The sequence below is a fragment of the Carcharhinus amblyrhynchos genome, chromosome 27, assembly GCF_965287045.1.
Source record: "Carcharhinus amblyrhynchos chromosome 27, sCarAmb.v2.hapA, whole genome shotgun sequence".
Classification (NCBI taxonomy): Eukaryota; Metazoa; Chordata; class Chondrichthyes; order Carcharhiniformes; family Carcharhinidae; genus Carcharhinus; species Carcharhinus amblyrhynchos.
The window spans coordinates 2,822,967-2,846,272 of NC_137350.1; the positions used below are offsets into that span (position 1 = coordinate 2,822,967).

Below are 23,306 nucleotides of genomic sequence, written 5' to 3' on the forward strand. Positions count from 1 at the left end.
AGCTAAAATTGCTGACCCGAGGTTCACGCCCATCTCTTCCCATCACTAAGGTGAACGTAACCGAATTGTGGTCACTATCACCAAAATGCACACCAACTTCCAAGTCTAGCACCTGGTCTGGCTCATTTCCCAGCACCAAATCCAATATAGCCTCACCTCTAGTTGGCCTGTCTACATACTGAGACAAAAAACCTTCCTGCACGCTTTGTACAAACACTGACCCCTCTAGCGAGCTAGAACTATAGCAACTCCAATCAATATTCGTAAAGTTAAAGTCCCCCATAACAATTACCCTATTACTTTCACTCCTAACCAGGATTGTCTCCGCAATCCTTTCCTCAACCTCTCTAGAACTTTTAGGAGGTCTATAAAAGACTCCCAACAGGGTGACCTCTCCTCTCCTATTTCTAATCTCCGCCCATACTACCTCAACTGACAAGTCCTCATCAAACTTTCTATAGGGCATTGGTGAGGCCGCAGCTGGAGTACTGTGTGCAGTTTTGGGCGCCGTACTTACGCAAGGATATTTTGGCCTTGGAGGGAGTGCAGAGGAGGTTTACCAGGCTGATGCCGGAGTTGAGGGGGTTGAGCTATGCGGAGAGGCTGAATAAACTAGGCTTGTACTCGTTAGAGTTTAGAAGAATGAGGGGAGATCTCATTGAGACATATAAGATGATGAATGGGATGGATAGGATAGAGGTGGAGAGACTCTTCCCACTCAGAAAGGACAGTAGGACTAGGGGGCACAGCCTCAAGATAAAGGGGGGGCGGTTTAGAACGGAGTTGAGGAAGAACTTCTTCACTCAAAGGGTGGTGAATCTCTGGAATTCTCTGCCTGTTGAAGTGGTGGAGGCTACCTCGCTAAATATTTTTAAGACGCGGCTTGATGGGTTTTTGATAAGAGAGGGGATTAAGGGTTATGGGGAGAGGGCGCGAATGTGGAACTGAGCCACGACAGATCAGCCATGATCTTATTGAATGGCGGGGCAGGCTCAAAGGGCTAGATGGCCTACTCCTGCTCCTATTTCTTATGTTCTTATGTGACTTCTGTAGATATCACTGGTGACTAAACCCCACTTCATGTATTAACAAGGGCTGCAGTCAGCCTCATTCCATGATAAATCTGAAACTTACCATGCTCGAATCCTTTCTAATTACTCATGCACTGCTGTGAACATGGTCCAATCACTTGCAGATCAAACATTGCGTGCTCGACATCAAATTAAGCTTGGCACCAAACTCTTTCACTTAAGCATTGCAGAGGTTTGCCTTCCTGCTTTATCTACTTCATCAGAAGCTTGTTGGCATGGTAGCACCATCATCATGCTACCACACAGTCATAAGGGCTGGAAAAGCACTTCGGCCCATTGAGTCCACACCAACAAAAACTACCACTAAAGTCGCACTAATCCCATTTTCCACCACTTGTCCCATATCTTTGAATGTTAGGATGTTTCAAGTGCTCACTAAAAGACATGTTAAAGGTTGTAAGGTTTTCGGCCTCCACTACCTTCCCACCACCATTAGTGATTTTTTTTCTCAAATCCCCTCTAAATCTCCTGCCCTTATCCTAAAACCATGCCCCTTCAACCAAACCAGGTGGTCCATATTCACCCAGCCTACACGTATAATTTTATACGTCTCAATCATGTCCCCAACCCTCAGCCTTCTCTGCTTTAGAGAAAACAATCCAAGCCTATTTGGTCTCCCCTTACAACTCAAAAGCACCATTCTGGTGAACCTCCACTGTATTCCCTCTAGTGCAATCATACCCTTCTTGAAGTGAGCTGGCCAAACTGCACAATACTCCGCTGGTCTAACCAATGCTCTATACAACTCCAACATTATCTGCTTCACTTACACTCTATGCCACTATTGATGAACACAGTAAGAAGTCTCACAACACCAGGTTAAAGTCCAACAGGTTTATTTGGTAGCAAACACCATTAGCTTTCAGGGCTTTGCCCCTTTGTCAAGTGAGTGGGGAGTTCTGATCACAAACAGGGCTTATAAAGAAAGACACACACTCAGTTTATAGAATACTGATTAGAATGTGAATCTTTATAGCTAATCAAGTCTTAAAGGTGCAGACAATGTAAGTGGAGATAGCATTAAGCATAGGCTAAAGAGATGTGTATTGTCTCCAGACACGGCAGTAAGTGAGATGTTGCAAGTCCAGGCAAGTCATGGGGGTTACAGATAGCGTGACATGAACCCAAGATGAGGCCATGCTCACGAGTGCGGGACTTGGCTATCAGTTTCTGCTCAGCGCTCCGCACTGTCATATGTTGTGAAGGCCGCCTTGGAGAACATTTACCCGAAGATCAGAGGCCGAATGCTCGTGCCCGCTGAAGTGTTCGCCAACAGGAAGAGAACACTCTTACCTGGTGATTGTCGAGCGATGTTCATTCATCCGTTGTCGTAGGGTCTGCATGGTCTCCCCAGTGTATCATGCCTCGGTACATCCTTTCCTGCAGCGTATCAGGTAGACAACATTGGCCGAATTGCAAGAGTGTGTACCATGTACCAGGTGAATGGTGTTCTCACGTGAGATGATAGCATCTGTGTCGATGATCCAGCATGTCTTGCAGAGGTTACTGTGGCAGGGTTGTGTGGTGTTGTGGTCACTGTTCTCTTGAAGGCTGGGTAATTTACTACAGATAATGGTCTATTTGAGGTTGTGCAGTTGCTTGAAGGCAAGAAGTGGGGGCATGGGGACGGCCTTTGGCGAGATGTTCGTCTTCATCAATGATATATTGGAGGCTCCGGAAGAGGTATTGTATCTTCTCCACTCTGGGGAAGTACTGGACGACGAAGGGTACACTGTCTACCATGTCCTGTGTTTGTCTTCTGAGGAGGTTGGTGCGGTTTTTGGCTGTGGCATATTGGAACTGTTGATCAATGAGTCAGCTCCATATCCTGTTCTCACGATGGCGTCTTTCAGCGTCTGGAGGTGTCTGTTGCAATCCTCCTCATCTGAGCAGATCCTGTGTATATGGAGGTGATGGCTTCTTTAACGTGTTTAGGGTGGATGCTGGAGAAGTGGAGCCTTGTGAGGTTATCAATGGCTTGTGGTACAGTGAGGTGACCGTCCTTGATGGAGATGCATGTGTCCAAGAATGCAACCAATTCTGGAGAATAGTCCATGGTGAGTCTGATGGTGGGATGGAACTTGTTGATGTCATCATCTCGTTGTTTCAGTGATTGTTCACCATGAGTCCAAAAGAAGAAAATATCACTGATGTATCTAGTGTATAGCATTGGTTGAAGGTCTTGCGCAGTGAAGAAACGTTATTCGAGCCTGTGCATGAAGATGTTGGCATATTGAGGTACAAATTTGGTCCCCATGGTTGTTCCCTGTGTCTGGATTAAGAACTGGTTGTTGAAGGTGAAGACCTTGTGGCCCAGGATGAAGCGGATGAATTGTAAAATTGCATCTGGAAACTACTTACTATGTTTACCCCAGTCCAACGTTGGCATCTCCACATCATGACTAGTTGTCGGCGTTGAGTACTGACGCAGTTGCAGCAATGCAATCGTTGTTGGGGATGCTGGTGTAGAGTGCAGAGACATCCATTGTGACGAAGAGTGCTCTTGGTTCAACTGCTCCATGTGTGCTGAGTTTCTGTAGGAAGTCCGTAGTGTCACGACAAAAGCTGGGGGTTCTTTGTACAATGGGTTTCAGGATGCCCTCGATGTAGCCGGAGAGGTTCTCGCACAGGGTCCCAATGCCTGATATGATGGGACAGCCGGGTGTGCTTGCCTTGTGTACCTTTGGGAGACAGTGAAGATCTCCAACGCGGGGAGTATGTGGGATGACAGCACAGAGGGTGCTCTGAAAGTCTGGATCAAAGATCTTGATCAGAGTGTTGAGTTCATGGGTGCGTTCTTTGGTTGAATCTGTAGTGTTCCTCGTTGTTCAGTTGTCAGTATACTTCTTTGCAGTAATCCGTTCTGTTCAGTACGATGATGGCCCCTCCTTTGTCTGCTGGTCTGACATCCTCGGAAGACAAACATGGAACAGAGTGGACAGAGTACCCTTCGTCATCTAGTACTTACCCGGAGCGGAGAAACTACAACATCTTTTCCAGAGTCTTCAACATGTCATTCATGAAGACGAACATCTCGCCAACAACATCCCCACGCTCCCACTTCTTGCCTTCAAACAATCGCACAACCTCAAACACACCACTGTCCACAGCAAACTATCCAGCCTTCAGGAGAACAGTGACCACAAAACCACAGAACCCTGTTACAGCAATCTCTGCAAGACATGCCGGATCATCGACACAGATGCCATCATCTCATGTAAGAACACCATCCAGGTACACGGTACATACTCTTGCAACTCAGCGAACATTGCCCACCTGATACCCTGCAGGGAAAGAATGTCCCAAGGCATGGTACACTGGGGAGACCATGCAGATGCTGCGGTGAATGAACACCGCTCGACAATCACCAGGCAAGACTGTTCTCTTCCTGTTGGCGAATACTTCAGCAGTCATGGGCATTCAGCCTCTGATCTTCGGGTAAACGTTCTCCATGGCAGCCTTCACAACATATGACAGCGCAGAGTCGCTGAGCAGAAACTGATGGCCAAGTTCCACATACGAGGACAGCCTCAACTGGGGTCTTGGGTTTATGTCACACTATTTGTAACCCCCATGACTTGCCTGAAATTGCAACATCTCACTTACTGTCCTGTCTGCAGACAATACACATCTCTTTAACCTATGCTGAATGCTATCTCCACTCACATTGTCTGCACCTTTAAGACTTGATTAGCTATATAAACTCGCGTTCTAATCAGTATTCTGTAACTGTGTGCCTTTATATGCCCTGTTTGTGATCAGAACTCCCCACTCGCCTGACGAAGGGACAAAGCCCCAAAAGCTAGTGGTGTTTGCTATCAAATAAACCTGTTGGACTTTAACCTGGTGTTGTAAGAATTCTTACTATGTTTACTCCAGTCCAACGTTGGCATCTCCACATCATGACTACTGATAAAAGCAGGTGTCCCATATACCTTAACTATCCTACTCACCTGCTCTGCCGACTTCAGAGATCTGTGAATAAGTATCCCAAGATGCATCTTCCCAGTGTCCTGCCATTCATTAAAAATGCCCTTTGTCTTGTTACTCCTTCTAAATTGCATCACATCACATTTATCAGGGCTAAATACCATCTGCTACTGCTCTGCCAATCTGACCAACCATCTATATTTTCTGTAACCTACAACCTTTTAATTCACTATTAACCACCCTATCAATCTTGGTGTCACCTTTAAACTTATCAATTTATCATTCCCTCAACATTATCATACATAAGTAATAAAGGTCTCAGCACTGAACCTTGTGGCATGCCAATGGACAACCGGCTTCCAATCACTAAAACAGTGTTCACTGGATGACCCTTTGTGTCCTATTACTAATGATGTGGAGATGCCGGGTTGGGACTGGGGCAAGCACAGTAAGAAGTCTCACAACACCAGGTTAAAATCCAACAGGTTTATTTGGTAGCACAAGCCACTAGCTTTTGGAGCACTGCTCCTTCATCAGGTGAGTGGATTTCAGTTCACACACAGGGAATATTCTCCTGTTACTAAGCCAATTTTAGAACCATCTCGCCAAGTTTCCCCGAATGATTGCGAAAAGAAATCATTTGTTTTTTCCTCCCTTCCCCTCTACCCGTGCCTCTGTACTTCATCAAACCTATTACATCTCTAACATCTTTCCATTCTGATCAAAGTTGTTCACTTGAAATGTCTGTTTTACTCTCGAAGATGCTTCACAACTTGCTGAGTATTTTTAATTTTTGTGACAAATTTACAGTGTCTATACTGGGTTTTTTTCCATAGAATATGCTTTCACATTTTAGTCTACTTTGGGCTGTAAGCCAATAACTGGATTCATAGTAAAATCAAGTTGTGTTTCAAACATTTCATACGGTGAGTGCTACAGCATTGGTTTTGTACTTAAGGACCTTTTTGTGTACTGAGACAAACTAGCCTATGTTTTACCATAGTTTTTTTTTGCTGGGCTTCAAAGACAGGTATTCAGTTTCCAAACTCCTGTTCAAGATTGCTACTGCTTTTGCTCAATGGTGAACTGAAGTTCTCTTCAATTTTACAAATTGAATTATCCACTCACACTTTGAATTGCGTTAGAAAATTGTGCTAGAAAAAGCTGGATTATCCGAAGCTTCTTTCTTTCGCCCCTCTCTACTCCTCATTAGATTTTATCAGGAAAAAAGCTCATTATCAACATTGAGTGAGTGAGTGAATTTATGCAGTGAACAGCTGAATCAACAATGAAATCCCACGTTCACACTGTGAACTACATTAAGTTTGCTGAAATCAGCCTAACATTGCTAATCACAAGTGCATTACATTAAACCTCAATATAATTGAATTCCTGATGATTATCCAACAATCCCTGATGTACTTGAATCTATGTGGACATTGGCTGAGGACAAAATCAAATTCATCAATGGTGCCACATACAACTGAATAACTTGCCTGCACTCAGGAATAGATCACTACCATTGATGAGGGTGAGCATGGCATCATCATTCGATGAGAAGTCATTTTACAAATAAGGAACAAATTGGAACAAAAATTGCACTCAAAGTCCTAAAATTATACTAAAATTACAAACTACTCGCCTCTTTACAACACTACCATCAGTGTTCTTTTCCTGAAACAGTTAGAGGATAACTTTTGCCATGACAGAATCTTCATAGAGTCCATAGTGCAGAAGGAGGCCATTTGGCCCTTCAAGCCTGCACCAACAACAATCCCATTCAGGCCCTATTCCCGTAACCTCACAACCCCACACAATTACCCTCCTAATCCCCCTGACACTAAGAGGCAGTTTATCATAGCCCAGCAACCTAACCTGTACATCTTCGGACTGTGGGAAGAAACCGGAGCACCCAGAGGAAACCCATGCAGAGACGGGGAGAATGTGCAAACTCCACACAATCATAGGCTGAAATTAAAACCGGGTCGCTGGCACTGCAAGGCAGCAATGCTAACCACTGTGCCACCCTTGGCAATAACTGAATCCTCAAACACAAGAAGTGTTTGTTGAAACTTGTTTCTTAAAATGTGGCCAATCAGCTGTTGATTTAAAAAAAAATCCTGTTAAACTTTTCCCTGAAAGTTAGTTAACATTTGTATTTCAGAAATACAAATCAGGTAGTAAAATTAGAAGATGGAAGAAACATTACTATAATTATGATTTACCACAGCTTTATAGGGTTGCCCATAGGGGCAGCATTGGTGGCACAGTGGTTAGCATTGCTGCTTTACAGTGCCAATGATTCGGTTCAAATCCAGCTTTGTGTCACTGTTTGTGCCAAGTTTGCATGTTCTCCCTGTGCCTGCGTGGGTTTCCTTCGGGTGCTCTAGTTTCCTCCCACAGTCCAAAGATTTGCAGGTTAGGGAAATTGACCATTCCCAATATGTTTTGATTAGGTGGATTGACCATTGTAAATGCACAGGATTACAGAAATGGGGGCGTGAGTTGGATGCTCTTTTGAACAGTCGGTGCAGGCTTGACGGGCTGAATGGCCTCCTTTTTCACTGGAGAGATTCTATTTAATGGTTATTTTAGTGTTCACCAAAGTGGCCTTATTCTGCTCCTAACAAACTCTTATCCATTGAAATAATGATCCTGACTCTGCTGAAGTGTGCTCAGTTAGTTTCCCTTAGATTTTGGCTTGAAAATTTTCCACACTATAAATTTCTGGAGGTGTGAGCTGAAAGCAAACCTCGATAGGACCTTGGTAAATCAACAGCCTATCTCTTTAAACCATGAGATTTCAGAATTGAGAAATAAACAGAAGTTCAATGGAAAAGGAAATAGCTCACTGACAAATCAGGTACAGGAAGAGAAATAAAAAAGGGGGAGGGAAGTGCATTGAAAGAATAAAACAGACAAAGTAAGAAAACAGTTAAAAATTGTACATTTAAAAAATTTCCAACACCCATTTATTATCTGCAGAAATGGGACTTTACAGTTTTAACAGTTTCTTTTCTGGGATGGAGAGAATGAGTAGCATTATCGGAAAGTAAACCCTGATGTTAAAATGGTGTCCAACGTTAACAACTCAAACTTCCTACACCCAGCTTAATTGGTAATTCATGTACAAATTCTGCTTTTTCTTGCACCTTGGACGATTGTCATCAAACTGCCATTTTCCCAATGCAGTGGAGTGATGCAAATTGTCCAGTCCAGCAATTAGTGGTGATTTGCTACCACAGGCAAGCTACTCCTCATTAAAAAATGCTAACGATTTTACACATTAAACTCATCATTTTGCCAGCAAATTCTGGTTCAACATGTTGGGTTAAAACACTGCTCAGTTAAATATTTACATACACACGATCTGCAATATATAACATTTAGTGTATGGTAGTAAACTTCTAACATTATGATTGAATAAAAGGGCCTGCATGTAGGTATTGGTTACCTTATAGGGAAGTCTATTTGATTAATATCTTGTACATCCAATGTCACTATGCAGATATATACACAAGTGATCTAACGACTCCATCTTCTTTTATGTTCACGAGAAAAAGGAACAGAAGTCAGATTGCCCTGAGAGCCTGTTTCCCCCACCGTTCAACAGGATCATGGCCGAACTTCAACCTCAACTCCATTTATGAGCCTGATCCACTGAACTCTTGATTCTCTTAGGAGTCCAAAAATCAATCAATCATAGCCTTAAATATGCTCAAGAACTGTCACTATATATGTCAATATCTCACCTATCAAAGTAACTTCTGATTCAAAGCATGTAGATGTAAACATTATCAAATAAATGTGCAGCTGGATTTATACGCTTGTATACAGATGAAACACACGACCTACCACTCGATCTATTCTTGCGGTTAGACTTCCCACCGCTGAGAAGCATCTTTAGGCTGTTACGGAACATATCTTCACCCCCAGGGCTTGTCAGCGTCTACTCCAAATCCTATCAAATAAAACAAATGAACTTTGTCAATGACAGCATTTTTGAGAGACTAAAGCAATGAGAGACACTGATCGCATCTAACGGAACATTCACAAAGCAAAGGTTCTTTCAAAAATGGCCAAGGACCAAAAATTACATTTCTGTTTTTATGACTTGTATTTAATAGGAAAAAAAGACTTGTATTTAAACAGCCCTTTTCACAACCTCAGAACCACCAAAAGCACTTTCCACTTAACAAAATACCCATAAAGCATAGTCACATATTGTAACTGCAGCAAAAACTTTAGCCAAAGATACATGCAGGAAGCTTCTACAAACATCAGTGTGATACTGAGGAGATAATTTGATTTTCGTGACATTGTTTGAGGGATAAATATTAGCTAATACACAGGGGATAACTCCCCAGTTCTTCAAAACAGTACCATGGAATCTTTAGTTTCCACCAGAGCACGTAGATAGACAATGTTCTCTCTAAGTTGCATGGCTGTGCAGCAACATGAAAGTTCCCACACAGGCTGTGAACAAGATGTCTCCTTGGATTTGCAGCACGTGCAAACCAAGCAAAATAATTTCCAAGAGCTTTGAATGACATCAAAAAAATTAGAGGACATGCTGAAGACAGTGCCTCTGTTCAACGTCTCATCAAAAGACAGAACCTCTAACTGTGCAGCATTGCTCTGGAATATCAGCCAACAATTTTGTGCCAAAATCTTCAGTAAGCCCAAAATCTATAAATCTTTGAATCTGAGGCAAGATTGCTACTCACTAATCCATGGTTGACAGTAAATATATGCAGGGTTTCTTATAAAAAATAATTTAATGCTTTCCTATCTTGGAAGAAAGTATCATAATGGCAAGTAGCTATGGTAGGCAGGCACTTCTGCTCGTCTGAAAAATTGCAGCACTGATATTCACCCCATGTCATTCTGGTACACTCCTCATGAAGTCTTTTTGCCTTTGATAAATCAAAACATGTGTGGTGACATATTGTTAATATTTACAATTGGTATAATCTATGCAATGAAGGACAACAATCCCTGTTTTTCATCATCAAGTCAGGACACTGTTGGAGAACTGTGCATCCATTAAAACTGCAGCTTTAATAAATTTGAGATTAACAAGTCAAGAAAGTGAATCATTAACGTGCAAGTATCACTACGTTCAGATCGGCTTTCAGCATAATGCAGTGAATGACAATTTGAATCTCAACTTGAGTTGTGGGTCAGTTGTTCACACAACTTGCCCCTTTATCAAAGTTCCAGATTCCATCCCACTCCAGGGATTAAGGATAAAAATCAAGGTTGACTTCAGTGCAGACTGAGGGAGCATTGAAGTGTCAGATATGCTGAGGCCTTATCAGCCTGCACTATTTTGAAAAAAATCAGCGAGTTATTACCGATGTTCTGGTCAATATTTATCCTTCATCTACATTACAAAAATAGGTCATTACCACATTGCTGTTTGTCAGTGTTTGCCAGGTGTCGGTTACCGCATTTTCTACATTGAAACAAGGGCTACATTTCAAAAAAAATTCAATGGTTGTAGCATAAATTTTTTTTTAACTATTTGAAGGTCGTGAAAAGTACTAAACACCGATTTTTAATCACAGGCCAAGTAGCTGCCTTGCAAAGGACACAACATTACCAAGCAACTGAGTAAAAGTTAAAATGCAGCACAAGGTTCATTATATCATCAGGGAGTATTTGTTATGAATCAGTTTCTGATCCTAAAACAACAGCCTTCTCACTGAAACTGATCAAAGGACAAGTTTGAGAGGAAATCCTATGCAACACCATGTGGGCATCAGCCCTCCAAACAAGAATCATGGCTTAATATCATTCCCCTTCCTTTTCCCCAAGCATCAGCTAATGCTCTCGAATGCCTTAATTGAACCTGCCTCCATCATACTTCTGCTCAGTGAATTCTAGACCCAAACCCAAACTCATGATTTTTTTTGGCACAGCACATTTGCTCCTTTTGCAAATCACTTTAAATCTGTGACCTCTTGCTCTCAATCCTGCTACAAGCAGGAACAGTTTCTCCCTTTCTATTCTGTTCAACCTCTTCTTCTTTTGAGTATCTCTATAAAATTTCGTCAATGCTCAAGGGGAACAATCCCAATCTATCTTCATAACTGAAGTTTCTCATCCTTAAAACGATTGTTGTAAATCTTGTCTGCACGCTCTCAAAACATGTCTATATCCTTCCAATAGTGTGGCACCAAAAACTGTACAGAATATTCTAGCAGGGGTCTAACTAGTGTTTTGTATAAATTTTGTACAACCTTCTTGCTCTTGTACTCTATGCCACTATTCATAAAACCCAGAATACTATAAGCTTTATTAACTGCTCTCTCTACCTATCCTGACACATTCAATATTCTATGCAAATATACACCAGGTCCCTCTGCTCCTGCATCTCTTTATAAATGTTACCCTTATTCATATTGTCTTGTCATGTTCTTCCTATTAAACTGCATCACCCCACACTTCTTCACATTAAGTTTCATCTGTCACCTATCTGCCCATTCTACCAATTTGTTTACGCCCTTCTGAAATTCCACATTGTCCTCTTCACAGTTTACAATGCTTCCAAGTTTTGTGTCTTTTGCAAACTTTGAAATTGTCCCCTGCACACCAAGATCCAGATCAATACATATCAGGAAAAGCAAGGATTTCAAAACAAACCAACCAGTCCAAAAATTATCCATTGATTATTACTCTCTGCTTTTACTATTGAGCCAATTTTGTATTCATACTATGGTTGTCCCTTTTATTCTCGGAGCAATGACTTCTCAAGCCCATTGTGTGGCACAGTAACGCAAGTCTCCTTAAAGTCCACATACACCATAACCTCCATCAACTCTTTCTGTTACCTCCTCAGTTAGTTAAACATGACTTTCCCTTTAGAAATCCATGCTGGCTCTTCCCAATCAACCCAATATAAGGAGACTTGTAACTAATTCTATTCCAATTGCTTCTAGAAGGCTATAAAATTACAAGGAGCATAGATAAAGTTGACAGTCATAAGAAGAGTCAAATTCCCCTCCAACTCGATTTTCAAGTTTGCTGGCAACACCAAGTGGGTTGGATCTTAAACAGTGACGAGACACAGTATAGGGATGAGACAGAGAATCGGGTAAACTGATGCGATGACAATAATCTCTCCCTCAACATCAACAAAACAAAGGTGATTGTCATCGACGTTAGGAAGTGTAGGGGAGAACATGCCCATCTACGTCAACAGGGACGAAGTAGAAATGGCCGAAAGCTTCAAGTTTTTAGGTGTACAGGTCACCAACAACCTGTCCTGGTCCCTCCACACTGACACTATAGTTAAGAAAGCCAACAATGCCTTGACTTTCTCAGAAGACTAAGGAAATCTGACATGTCAGTTACGACTCTCATCAACTTTAACTGATGCACCACAGAAAGCAATCTTTTTGGTTGTATCACAACTTGGTATGGCTCCTGCTTTAAGAACATAAGATCTAGAAGCAGGAGTAGGCCATCTAGCCTCTTGAGCCTGCCATTCAATAAGATCATGGCTGATCTTTTTGTGGACTAAGCTCCACTTATCCGCCCGCTCACCGTAATCCTTAATTCCTTTATATTCAAAACTTTATCTATCCTTGTTTTAAAAACATTCAATGAAGCAGCCTCAACAGCTTAACTGGGCAGGGAATTCCACAAATTCACAACCCTTTGTGTGAAGGAGTTCCTCTTCAACTCAGTCCTAAATCTGCTTCCCCTTATTTTGAGGCTATGCCCCTTAGTTCTAGTCTCACCGCCAGGGGAAACAACTTCCCTGCTTTTATCTTATCTATTCCCTTCATAATCTTATATGTTTCTATCAGATCTCCACTCATTCTTCTGAATTCCAATGAGTATAGCCCCATTCAGTCTCTCCTCATAATCCAACCCTTTCAACTCCAGAATCAACTCAATGAATCTCCTCTGCACCCCCTCCGTTCTCAAGTAAGGAGACCAAAACTGTACACGTTTCTTCAGGTGTGGCCTCACTAGCATCTTATACAGCTGCAACATAATCTCGCTGTTTTTGAACTCCATCCCTCCCGCAACGAAGGATAAAATTCCATTTGCCTTCTTCATTACCTGCTGCACCTGCAAACCAACTCCTTGAGATTCCTGTACAAGGACACCCAGGTCCCTCTGCACAGCAGCATACTGCAATTTTTTACCAATTAAATAATAGTTCATTTTGCTGTTATTCATACCAAAATGGATGACCTCACATTTACCAACATTGTACTCCATCTTCCAGACCCTCACCCACTCACTCAGATTATCTATATCCCGTCGCAGACTTTCAGCGTCCTCTGCACACTTTGCTCTGCCACTCATCTTAGTGTCATGTACGAATTTTGACATACTACACTTGGTCCCCAACTCCAAATCACCTATGTCAATCAAACATTTGCGGTCCCAACACTGATCCCTGAGGCACTGATCACCAACCACAAAAACACCCATTTACCACCACACTTTGCTTTCTGTTAGTTTACCAATCCTCCATCCATGCTAATACATTACCCATAACACTGTGCACCTTTGTCTTATGTAGCAGTCTTTGGTGCGGCACCTTGTCAAATGCCTTCTGGAAATCCAGATACACCAATCCACAGGTTCCCCATTGTCCACTGCACATGTAATGTTCTCAAAGAATTCCATCAAATCAGTCAAACATGACCTGCCCTTCATGAACTCATGCTGCGTCTTACCAATGGGACAATTTATATCCACATGTCTCACTATTTCTTCCTTGACGATAGATTCAAGCATTTTCCCTAATACAGAAGTTAAGCTAATCAATCTATAGTTACCTGGCTTTTGTCTACCTCTTTCATTAAACAGTGGCGTCACATTTGCCATTTCCTAATCTGCGGGAACCACCCCACAGTCCAGCGAATTTTGGTAAATTACTACTAGTGCATTTGCTATTTCTCCCGTCATCTCTTTTAGTACCCTGGGATGCATTCCATCAGGACCAGGACACCTTTAGCCCCATTAACTTGCCCAACATTACCTCTTCTGTGATAATGATAATTTCAAGATTCTCACCTGCCATAGCCTTTGTCAACAATTTTTGGCATGTTATTTGTGTCTTCCACTGAAGACTGACACAAAATACCTGTTCAGTGCCTCAGCCATTTTCTCATTTCCAGTTATTACATCCCCCTCTAAAAGACCGATGTTTATTTTCACCACTCTTTTTTGTTTTATATATTTGTAGAAACTTTTGCCAACTATCTGTTTTTATATTCTGAGCTGATTTACTCTCGTAATCCACCTTACCTTCTTTACAGCTTTTTCTCGTGGTTTTCTGCTGATCTTTAAAGATTTCCCAATCCTCTAGTTTCTCACTAATCTTGGCCACTTTGTATGCATTTTCTTTCAATTTGATACCCTCTTTTATTTCCTTAGATATCCATAGACATGAGTATATATGCATATCCTTAGTTATCCTCTGCCCAAGGCCGCAAGAAATAAAATATTCTAGAAGCTTGCCCCCCACCACTGATATTAAACTGACTGGTCTGGAGCTATCCTTCCAACACTTTTTGGACAAGAACATAATATCTGCAATTCTCCAGTCCTCTGAGAATTCTCTAGACTTTAGAGAAGTTTGGAGGATTATGGCAAATGCCCCTGCAATTTCCATTCTCACTTCCTTCAATATCTTTGGATGCATCTCACCCGGCCTCAGAACCATGTCAACTTTCAGTACAGACAATCCAGTCAACACTTCCTCATCGGTTTTGAACTCTTCTAGGGTACTATCTACCTCCTTGGCAAATATAGAGACAACTATTCATTTAATCCCTCAGCCATGCCCCCTGCCTCCAAATACAAATTCCTACTCCTCCTTTTATTCTTTATATGCCTATAAAAGAATTTTTTTTAAATTCAATTGTGGGACATGGGCGTCGCTGGCCAGCCAGCATTTATTGCCCATCCCCAGTTGCCCTTGAGAAAGTGATGGTGAACTACCTCACAGTAGTAATAGTAGTGGCCAGTACAATTTTGTCTTTTAAAAACCATTTAGACAGTTACATGGGTAAGATGGGTACAGAGGGATATGGGACAAACAAGGGGAGGGTGAGGAACCAGAGGTTGTAGTACATGTAGGTACTACTGACGTAGGCAAGAAGAGGGAGGCACTCGTGAAAAGGGACTATAGGGAACTGGGTAGGCAGCTGAGGAAGAGAAAAGCGAAGGTAGTAATCTCAGGATTGCTGCCTGTGCCACGGGAGAATGAGGGAAGAAATGAAATGAGGTGGAGGGTGAATGCGTGGCTGAGGGACTGGTGTAGAGGGCAGGGATTTCGGTTCCTAGATCACTGGGACCTCTTTAGGGGTAGGTGGGACCTGTATAGTAAGGACGGGTGGCACTTAAATACCAGGGGGACTAATATCTTGGCGGGAAGACTGGCTAAGGCTACCGGGGGGACTTTAAACTAGAAAGGATGGGGGGAGGGAACTGTGATGGGGAGACTGGGACGGAGGAGGTTCGCTCCCAGGTAGGGGAGGACCGCAGGCAGTATGGGAGGGAGGTTAGACAGGCGGTGGAGATGGGAAATGCCCAGACTGAGGGGCTGAAGTGTATATATTTTAATGCAAGGAGTGTAGTGAATAAGGTAGATGAGCTTAGGGCGTGGATTGCTGTTTGGGATTGTGATGTAGTGGCCATTACGGACACTTGGATGTCTCAGGGACAGGACTGGGTACTTCAGGTGCCAGGCTTCAGGTGCTTCAGGAAGGACAGGGAGGGTGGCAGAAGGGGTGGTGGAGTGGCACTGTTGATCAGGGACAGTGTCATGGCTGCAGAGAAAGAGGATGTTGTGGAGGGATTGTCTACAGAATCTCTGTGGGTGGAAGTTAGGAACAGCAAAGGGTCGAAAACTTTGCTGGGTGTATTCTATAGGCCGCCCAATAGTGACAGGGAAGTTGAAGTGCAAATAGGGAAACAGATTCTGGAGAGATGTTTTAATAACAGAGTTGTTGTGATGGGAGACTTCAATTTCCCAAACATCGACTGGAATATCCCTAGGGTAAGGGGTTTGGATGGGGAGGAGTTTGTTAGGTGTGTTCAGGAAGGTTTCCTGACACAGTATGTGGATAAGCCTACGAGGGGAGAGGCTGTACTTGACCTGGTACTGGCGAATGAACCAGGGCAGGAGATGGATCTTTCGGTAGGAGAGCATCTTGGAAATGGTGACCATAATTCTATCTCCTTCACAATTGCATTGGAACGAAATAGGTCAGGCAGGCTAGGAAGGTGTTTGTCTGGGGTAAGGGGAAATACGAAGAAGTCAGGAAGATACTTGGACAAATAAACTGGAAGGAGGCGTTCTTAGGGAAAAGTACCAAAGGAAGGTGGCAGATATTCAAGGAATGTGTGTCTGGAGCTCTGAATGACAACGTTCCAATGAGACACGGGGGTTTTGGTAGGTCGCGGGAACCGTGGTGCACAAAGGCTGTGTTAAACCTAGTCAGGAGGAAAGGGAAGGTGTATAAGAGGTTCAGGGAATTAGGAGAGGTTAAAGATCTTGAGGAGTATAAGGACTGTAGGAAGGAACTTAAAAGGGAAATTAGGAGAGCCAGAAGGGGTCATGAGAAGACCTTGGCGGGTAAGATTAAGGAGAATCCCAAGGCCTTCTATAAATATGTGAAAGGTAAAAGGATAAGAAGAGAAGGGATAGGACCTATAAAAGGTGAGGGGGGAAAGGTTTGTGTGGAACCAGAAGAAATGGCAGAGGTGCTTAACGAGTACTTTGCCTCAGTATCACAGTGGAAGCTGATCTGGGAGATTTTGTTATGGATTTGCAGCATATGGAAAAGATTGAGTACGTGAACATTAAGGAGGAGGATGTGTTGGAACTTTTGAATTCTATCAAGGTAGATAAGTCGCCTGGACCAGATGGGATGTACCCCAGGATACTGTGGGAGGCGAGGGAAGAGATTGCAAAGCCCCTGGCGATGATCTTTGCGTCGTCAATGGAGACGGGAGAGGTTCCGGAGGATTGGAGGATTGCGGATGTAGTTCCTATTTTCAAGAAAGGGAACAGAGATAGCCCGGGAAATTACCGACCGGTGAGTCTGACCTCAGTAGTTGGTAAGCTGATGGAGAGGCTTCTGAGGGACAAGATTTACGAACATTTGGAGAGGTTTGACATGATCAGGAATAGTCAGCATGGATTTGTCAAGGGCAGGTCGTGCCTTACAAGCCTAGTTGAGTTCTTCAATAATGTGACTGAACACATTGACGAAGGAAGTGCCGTGGACGTAGTGTACATGGACTTCAGCAAGGCGTTTGATAAGGTCCCCCATGCAAGACTTCTTGAGAAGGTGAGAGGGCATGGGATCCAAGGGCCTTTGGCCTTGTGGATCCAGAATTGGCTTGCCTGCAGAAGGCAGAGAGTGGTTGTAGATGGGGCTTTTTCTGAATGGAGGTCAGTCACCAGCGGAGTGCCTCAAGGATCTGTTCTGGGACTCTTGTTGTTTGTCATTTTCATAAATGACCTGGATGAGGAAGTGGAGGGATGGGTAAGTAAGTTCGCTGATTACACTAAGGTCGGTGGTGTTGTGGATGGTCTGGAAGGATGGCAAAAGTTGCAGCAGGACATAGATAGGATGCAGGACTGGGCGGCGAAGTGGCAGATGGACTTCAACGCGGATAAATGTGTAGTCGTCCATTTTGGCAGAACCAACGGGATGAACGAGTACACTATCAAGGGCAGAAGTCTGAGTAGTGTTGAAGAGCAGAAGGATCTAGGGGTCCGGGTCCACAGGACTCTTAAATCAGCCTCGCAGGTGGAGGAGGTGGTCAAGAAGGCGTATGGTGTACTGGCCTTCATTAACCGAGGGATTGAGTTTAGGACTCGGGAGGTAATGCTGCAACTTTATAAGACCCTTGTCAGGCCTCATTTAGAGTATTGTGCGCAGTTCTGGTCACCTCACTATAGGAAAGATGTAAAAGCTATTGAGAGGGTACAGAGGAGATTTACAAGGATGTTGCCTGGACTGGGAGGCATGCCTTATGAAGTTAGGATGAGGGAGCTGGGACTCTTTTCCCTGGAGAGACGAAGGTTGAGAGGCGACCTGATAGAAGTTTACAAAATGTTGAGAGGAATAGATAGGGTGGACTCTCAGAGGCTATTTCCCCGGGTTGAAATGGTTGCTACGAGAGGACACAGATTTAAGGTGCAAGGAGGGAAGTTCAGAAGTGATGTTAGGGGTAAGTTTTTCACTCAGAGGGTGGTGAGTGAATGGAATCGGCTGCCATCAGTGGTGGTGGAGGCGAACTCGCTGGGGTCTTTTAAAAGACTTCTGGATGAGTATATGGGGTTTAATGAGATTGAGGGTTATAGATAGGTCTGTAGGTTGGTAGGTGTTGATGTGATCGGCGCAACTCATGGGCCGAAGGGCCTGTTTGTGCTGTAGTGTTCTATGTTCTATGTTAAACTTGGGCAATTGGGGCTAGCTTAGTGGTAGAAACTGGGCAGCATGGACAAGTTGGGCAGAAAGGTCTGTTTCCATGCCATAAGCCTCTATGATTCTATGACAATACTGTTAGCAAGGGAATTCCAGGATTTGGACCAGCGACTTTGGGATTCCCCTTTTATGTTGGGTGCCAGTCTTTCCTCATAATCCCTTTTCACTTTTCTAATGTGCTTATTCACCTTCCTGCTGACTCTTGGAAGTGATGAAAATTAAAAATAATAATACAAAATAATAAAAATAAATAAGATAACAAGGAATGAAATAAAATAAATGGAAATAGAGTAGAGGTGGAGGACAGAGTTCATGCTCTCTTATTATTTTTAATTTTTGTTTCTTCCATCATTTTATTTGTCCACTTCTTAAAAATCTCGCTTTCCATCCTGTCCTCTCCGACATTCCCCACCCCGGTAGGGCCATCAACCGCAAGCCTCAAAATGTCCTTTGCACTCTGAACCTTTATTCTGCCAATTACACATTCTGATCTCTTAGTGGGCCACAATCAGCACCCAGGTCCAGCTATGATCACCATTTACATTTCCTTTGTCCTTTTGTCGATATCTTTGTCAACTACACCCCCCCCATCCCATCCCCCATAGTAAACATCTCATCCTATTTTGTCTTCAGCTTTGATGAAGAGTCTTCCAGGCTCAAAATGTCAGCTGTGTGCTCTTTTCACAGATGCTGTCAAATCTGCTAGGTTATCCAGCATTTTCTGTCTGCTTTGTGCATCCAATTCTTCGTGGTTTTATTCCCCCACATAGACAGGATCTCATAAATACATTAGAGTAGTGGTACATTATTTGTTTATTTTACATGGAAGAGGTAATCTCTTTATCACTCACACTTGTACATTTTTTCAAAACTGTAAATTAAAGTATGCAGTGGACAGTTAATAGTACGAACTTCCAAATAATTGTCTAAGTACGTAAGAAATTAAACAGGTTTGTTTATTGTCAGATTAGAATAGAGTCATAGAATCCTATAGTACAGAAAGAGACTATTGATCCATCAAGTCTGCACTGACCACAATCCCACCCAGGCCCTACCCCCATAACTCCATGCATTACCCCAGCTAGACCCCCTGACACTAAGTAGCGACTTAGCATGGTCAATCCACCTAACACACACATCTTTGAAGTGTGGGAAGAAACCAGAGCACCTGGAAACCCACATAGACACGTGGAGAATGTGCAAACTCCACACAGAGTGATCCAAGCTGGGAATCAAACTCAGGACCCTGGCGCTGTGAAGCAGCAGTGCTAATCACTGTGCCACCCTACTTGTAAATATTTCAAAAATATATCACTAATTTGTTAGAATCATCAGGTTCTGTATCATCTGTATTATTTTAGTAGTTATGGACCAAGCTCATTCATCCTGAATGCAACAATAAGTTAAAAAAAACAGCAAATACATAGAAACATACAAGTTGGGAGCAGGGGGCGTCCATTTGGCCCTTCGAGCCTGCTCTGTCATTCAGTACGATCACGGCTGATCGTCCGACTCAATAGCCTAACCCTGCTTTTTCCCATAACCTTTGATCCCATTTGCCCCAAGTGAGAATTGGGCCATCACTTCAATATATTCAATGTTTTGTCATCAACTATTTCCTGTGATAATGAATTCCACAGGCTCACCACTCTTTGGGTGAAGAAATGTCTCCTCACCTCCGTCCCAAATGGTATACTCTGAATCCTCAACTGTGACCCCTGGTTCTGACTCTGGATTCCCCCACCATTGGGAACATCTTCCCTGCATCTACAGTGTCTAGTCCTGTTAGAATTTTATAAGTGTCTATGAGGTCCCCCATCTGAACTCCAGCAAAAACAATCCTAACCTAGTCAATGTCTCTTCATACATCAGTCCTGCAATCAGCCTGGCAAATCTTCACTGCAATCCCTAGACCCCAAGAACATCCTTCCTCAGAAAAGGAGACAAACTGCACAAATACTCTAGGCGTGGTCTCACCAAGGCCTTGTATAATTGCAACAACGCATCCCTACTACTGTACTTGAAACTTCTTGCAACAAAGGCCAACATACTATTTGCTTTCTTTACTGCCTGCTGCACTTGCATGCTTACCTTCAGCGAATGGTGCACAAGGACACCAGGTCCGGTTGCACACCGCCCCACCTCTCAATTTATAGAGCATAGAACATTACAGCGCAGTACAGGCCCTTCGGCCCTCGATGTTGCGCCGACCAGTGGAACCAATCTAATGACCCTCTAACCTAAACTATTCCAATGTTATCCATATGCCTATCCACTGACCATTTAAATGCCCTTAAAGTTGACAGGTCCACAACTACTGCAGGCAGGGCATTCCACGACCTTACTACCCTCTGAGTAAAGAACCTACCTCTGACATCCGTCCTATAAATACCACCCCTTAATTTAAAACTATGTCCCCTCATGTTAGCCATCACCATCCAAGGTAAGAGGCTCTCACTGTCCACCCTATCCAATCCTTTGATCATCTTGTATGCCTCAATTAGGTCAAAGAACAAAGAACAAAATCAGCCCGGGAAACAGGCCCTTCGGCCCAACGAGCCCGCGCTGCTATCTCAATACCACCAGTCCCCCTCTCCACCCACGACCCCTGTCTAATGTTTTATGGCCATCCAGACTGAGGGAAATTGATTTAGGGACAATTTATTCCTGCCAATCAGCCTAACAGCACATCTTTGGGGTGTGGGAGGAAACCGGAACACCCGGAGAAAACCCACGCAAGCACGGGGAGAATGCGCAAACTCCCACAGACACCGGCCCAAATCCATGTGTCTGCACAGCAATCAGCGATAGTCACTGAGCTGTCATCTTGCCCCCAGTATCTTGTCCAGTTTAGGCACACACTAACGACATGAAGCACTAGGCCAATCTCGAACAACCAAGAGTAGCCCCAGTATGACCCATTGCGTGTATGCCCCTCGTTGGACACGAGGTGGACCGACTTAAAACCTGTGACCTTCTTCTCTCTAATGAATGTCACCTCGTAACCTTCTTCTCTCTAATGACAATAACCTCAAGTCCCTCAGCCTTTCCTCATAAGACCTTCCCACCATACCAGGCAACGTCCTGGTCAACCTCCTCTACACCCTTTCCAATGCCTCCACATCTTTCTTATAATGCGGCGACCAGAACTGTACGCAATACTCCAAGTGCGGCCGCACCAGAGTTTTGTACAGTTGTAACATGACCGCACGGCTCTGAAATTCAATCCCTCTACTAATAAAAGCTAACACACCTTCTTAACCCTTCTTAACAACCTTATCAACCTGGGTGCCAATTTTCAGGGATCTATGCACATGTACCCCGAGATCTCTCTGCTCCAGTAAACTGCCTTCTTGTTTTTGCTTCCAAAGTGAATAACCTCACATTTATCCAAATGGGGAGGCGATGGTCTCGTGGTATTATCACTCAACTATTAATCCAGAAACCTAGATATGTTCTGGGGACCTAGCAGATGGTGGAATTTGAATTCAATAAAAATATCTGGAATTAAGAGTCTACTGATGACTATGAAACTATTGTCAATTGTCAGAAAAATCCAACTGGTTCACTAATGTTCTTCAGGGAAGGAAATCTGCCGTTCCTACTTGATCTGGCCAACATGTGACTCCATAGCCACAGCAATGTAGTTGATTCTTAAACTGCCCTATGGCCGAGCAAGCCACTCAGTTGTAACAATCACGACAAAGTCTCAAAGAAATGAAGCCGGATGGATCACTTGGCATTGATCTTGGCATCGGAAAAGACAGCAGCAAAACAAACAGCCCTGTCAACCCCACAAAGTCCTCCTTACTAACAGCTGGGAGCTAGTGCCAAAATTGGGAGAGCTGTTCACAGACTAGTCAAGCAACAGCCTGACACAGTCAATCTCACCTTGTAGATAACACCACCATTAGGATGTGGAAGCCATTGAAAGGGTGCAGAGGAGATTTACAAACATGTTACCTGGATTGGGTGGCATGCCTTATGAGGATAGGTTGAGAGAGCTCAATCTTTTCTCCTTAGAGAGACAAAGGATGAGAGAGGTACCTGACACAGGTGTATGAGAAGATGAGGTATTGATCAGGTGGACTCTCAGAAGCTTTTCCCCAAGCCTCCAGTAGGTAGAGATAAGTTCCTTGGATCAGATACTCTCTCTAATTTCCTTTGTAAGCCAGGGATTGGCCTGCTTACCCATTTTGCTTTTGTGCCAGACAGGAATAAATCATTGCTGCAGTTCCCCAATGTGTTCCTTGAATGTTTGCCATTGCCTATCCAATGTCATCCCTTTAAGTAACTCTCCCCAATCTATCAAGGCCAACTCATGCCTCATATCTTCATAGTTCCCTTTATTAAGATTCAGCACACTAATCTCCAAATGAACTACTTCACTCTCCATCTTAATAAAAAAATTCGATCTTGTTCCAATGTCTGGGTTCAACCAACACAAAGGTTCACTATTATAGCTTGCCACGCCATCAGCCCTCCGTGGTAAACACACAAAGGGTTGTTTGAATATACATGCCTTTTGGCGTGACTTCAGCACGTGCAAATTTTCCAGGGGACAACGGAGAGCCTTCTGTAGGGGCTGCCATGAGTTGTGATGTATCTTGATCAGTTCTCATAACTGATTGACAGAAGCTGAGCATCGAGCAAGCTTAGAGGAGGTACTGAAGAAATTTCAAGAGACTAGAGTTCATCTCCAGGAGGAGAAATGTACTTTTCAAGCCACTGAGGCAACCTACTTGGGATATCATGTAGATGCACGAGGATTATACCCCATGGAAGACAATGCCATAATGAAGCACCGGAC

General features: G+C 43.4%; 1 protein-coding gene across 4 annotated transcripts in view; it reads right to left on the reverse strand.

Moving 5' to 3' along the window:
• LOC145359270 (protein TANC2-like) overlaps positions 1-23,306 on the reverse strand; it is a 1,038,666-nt gene that overhangs the window by 720,827 nt on the left and 294,533 nt on the right. For all 4 annotated transcript variants that reach the window (XM_080213802.1, XM_080213801.1, XM_080213799.1 and 1 more), the window contains exon 3: positions 8,877-8,982. In XM_080213802.1, coding sequence (XP_080069928.1) covers positions 8,877-8,943 — 67 coding nt within the window. In that variant the 5' untranslated portion in view covers positions 8,944-8,982. The remainder of the gene's footprint in view (positions 1-8,876; positions 8,983-23,306) is intronic.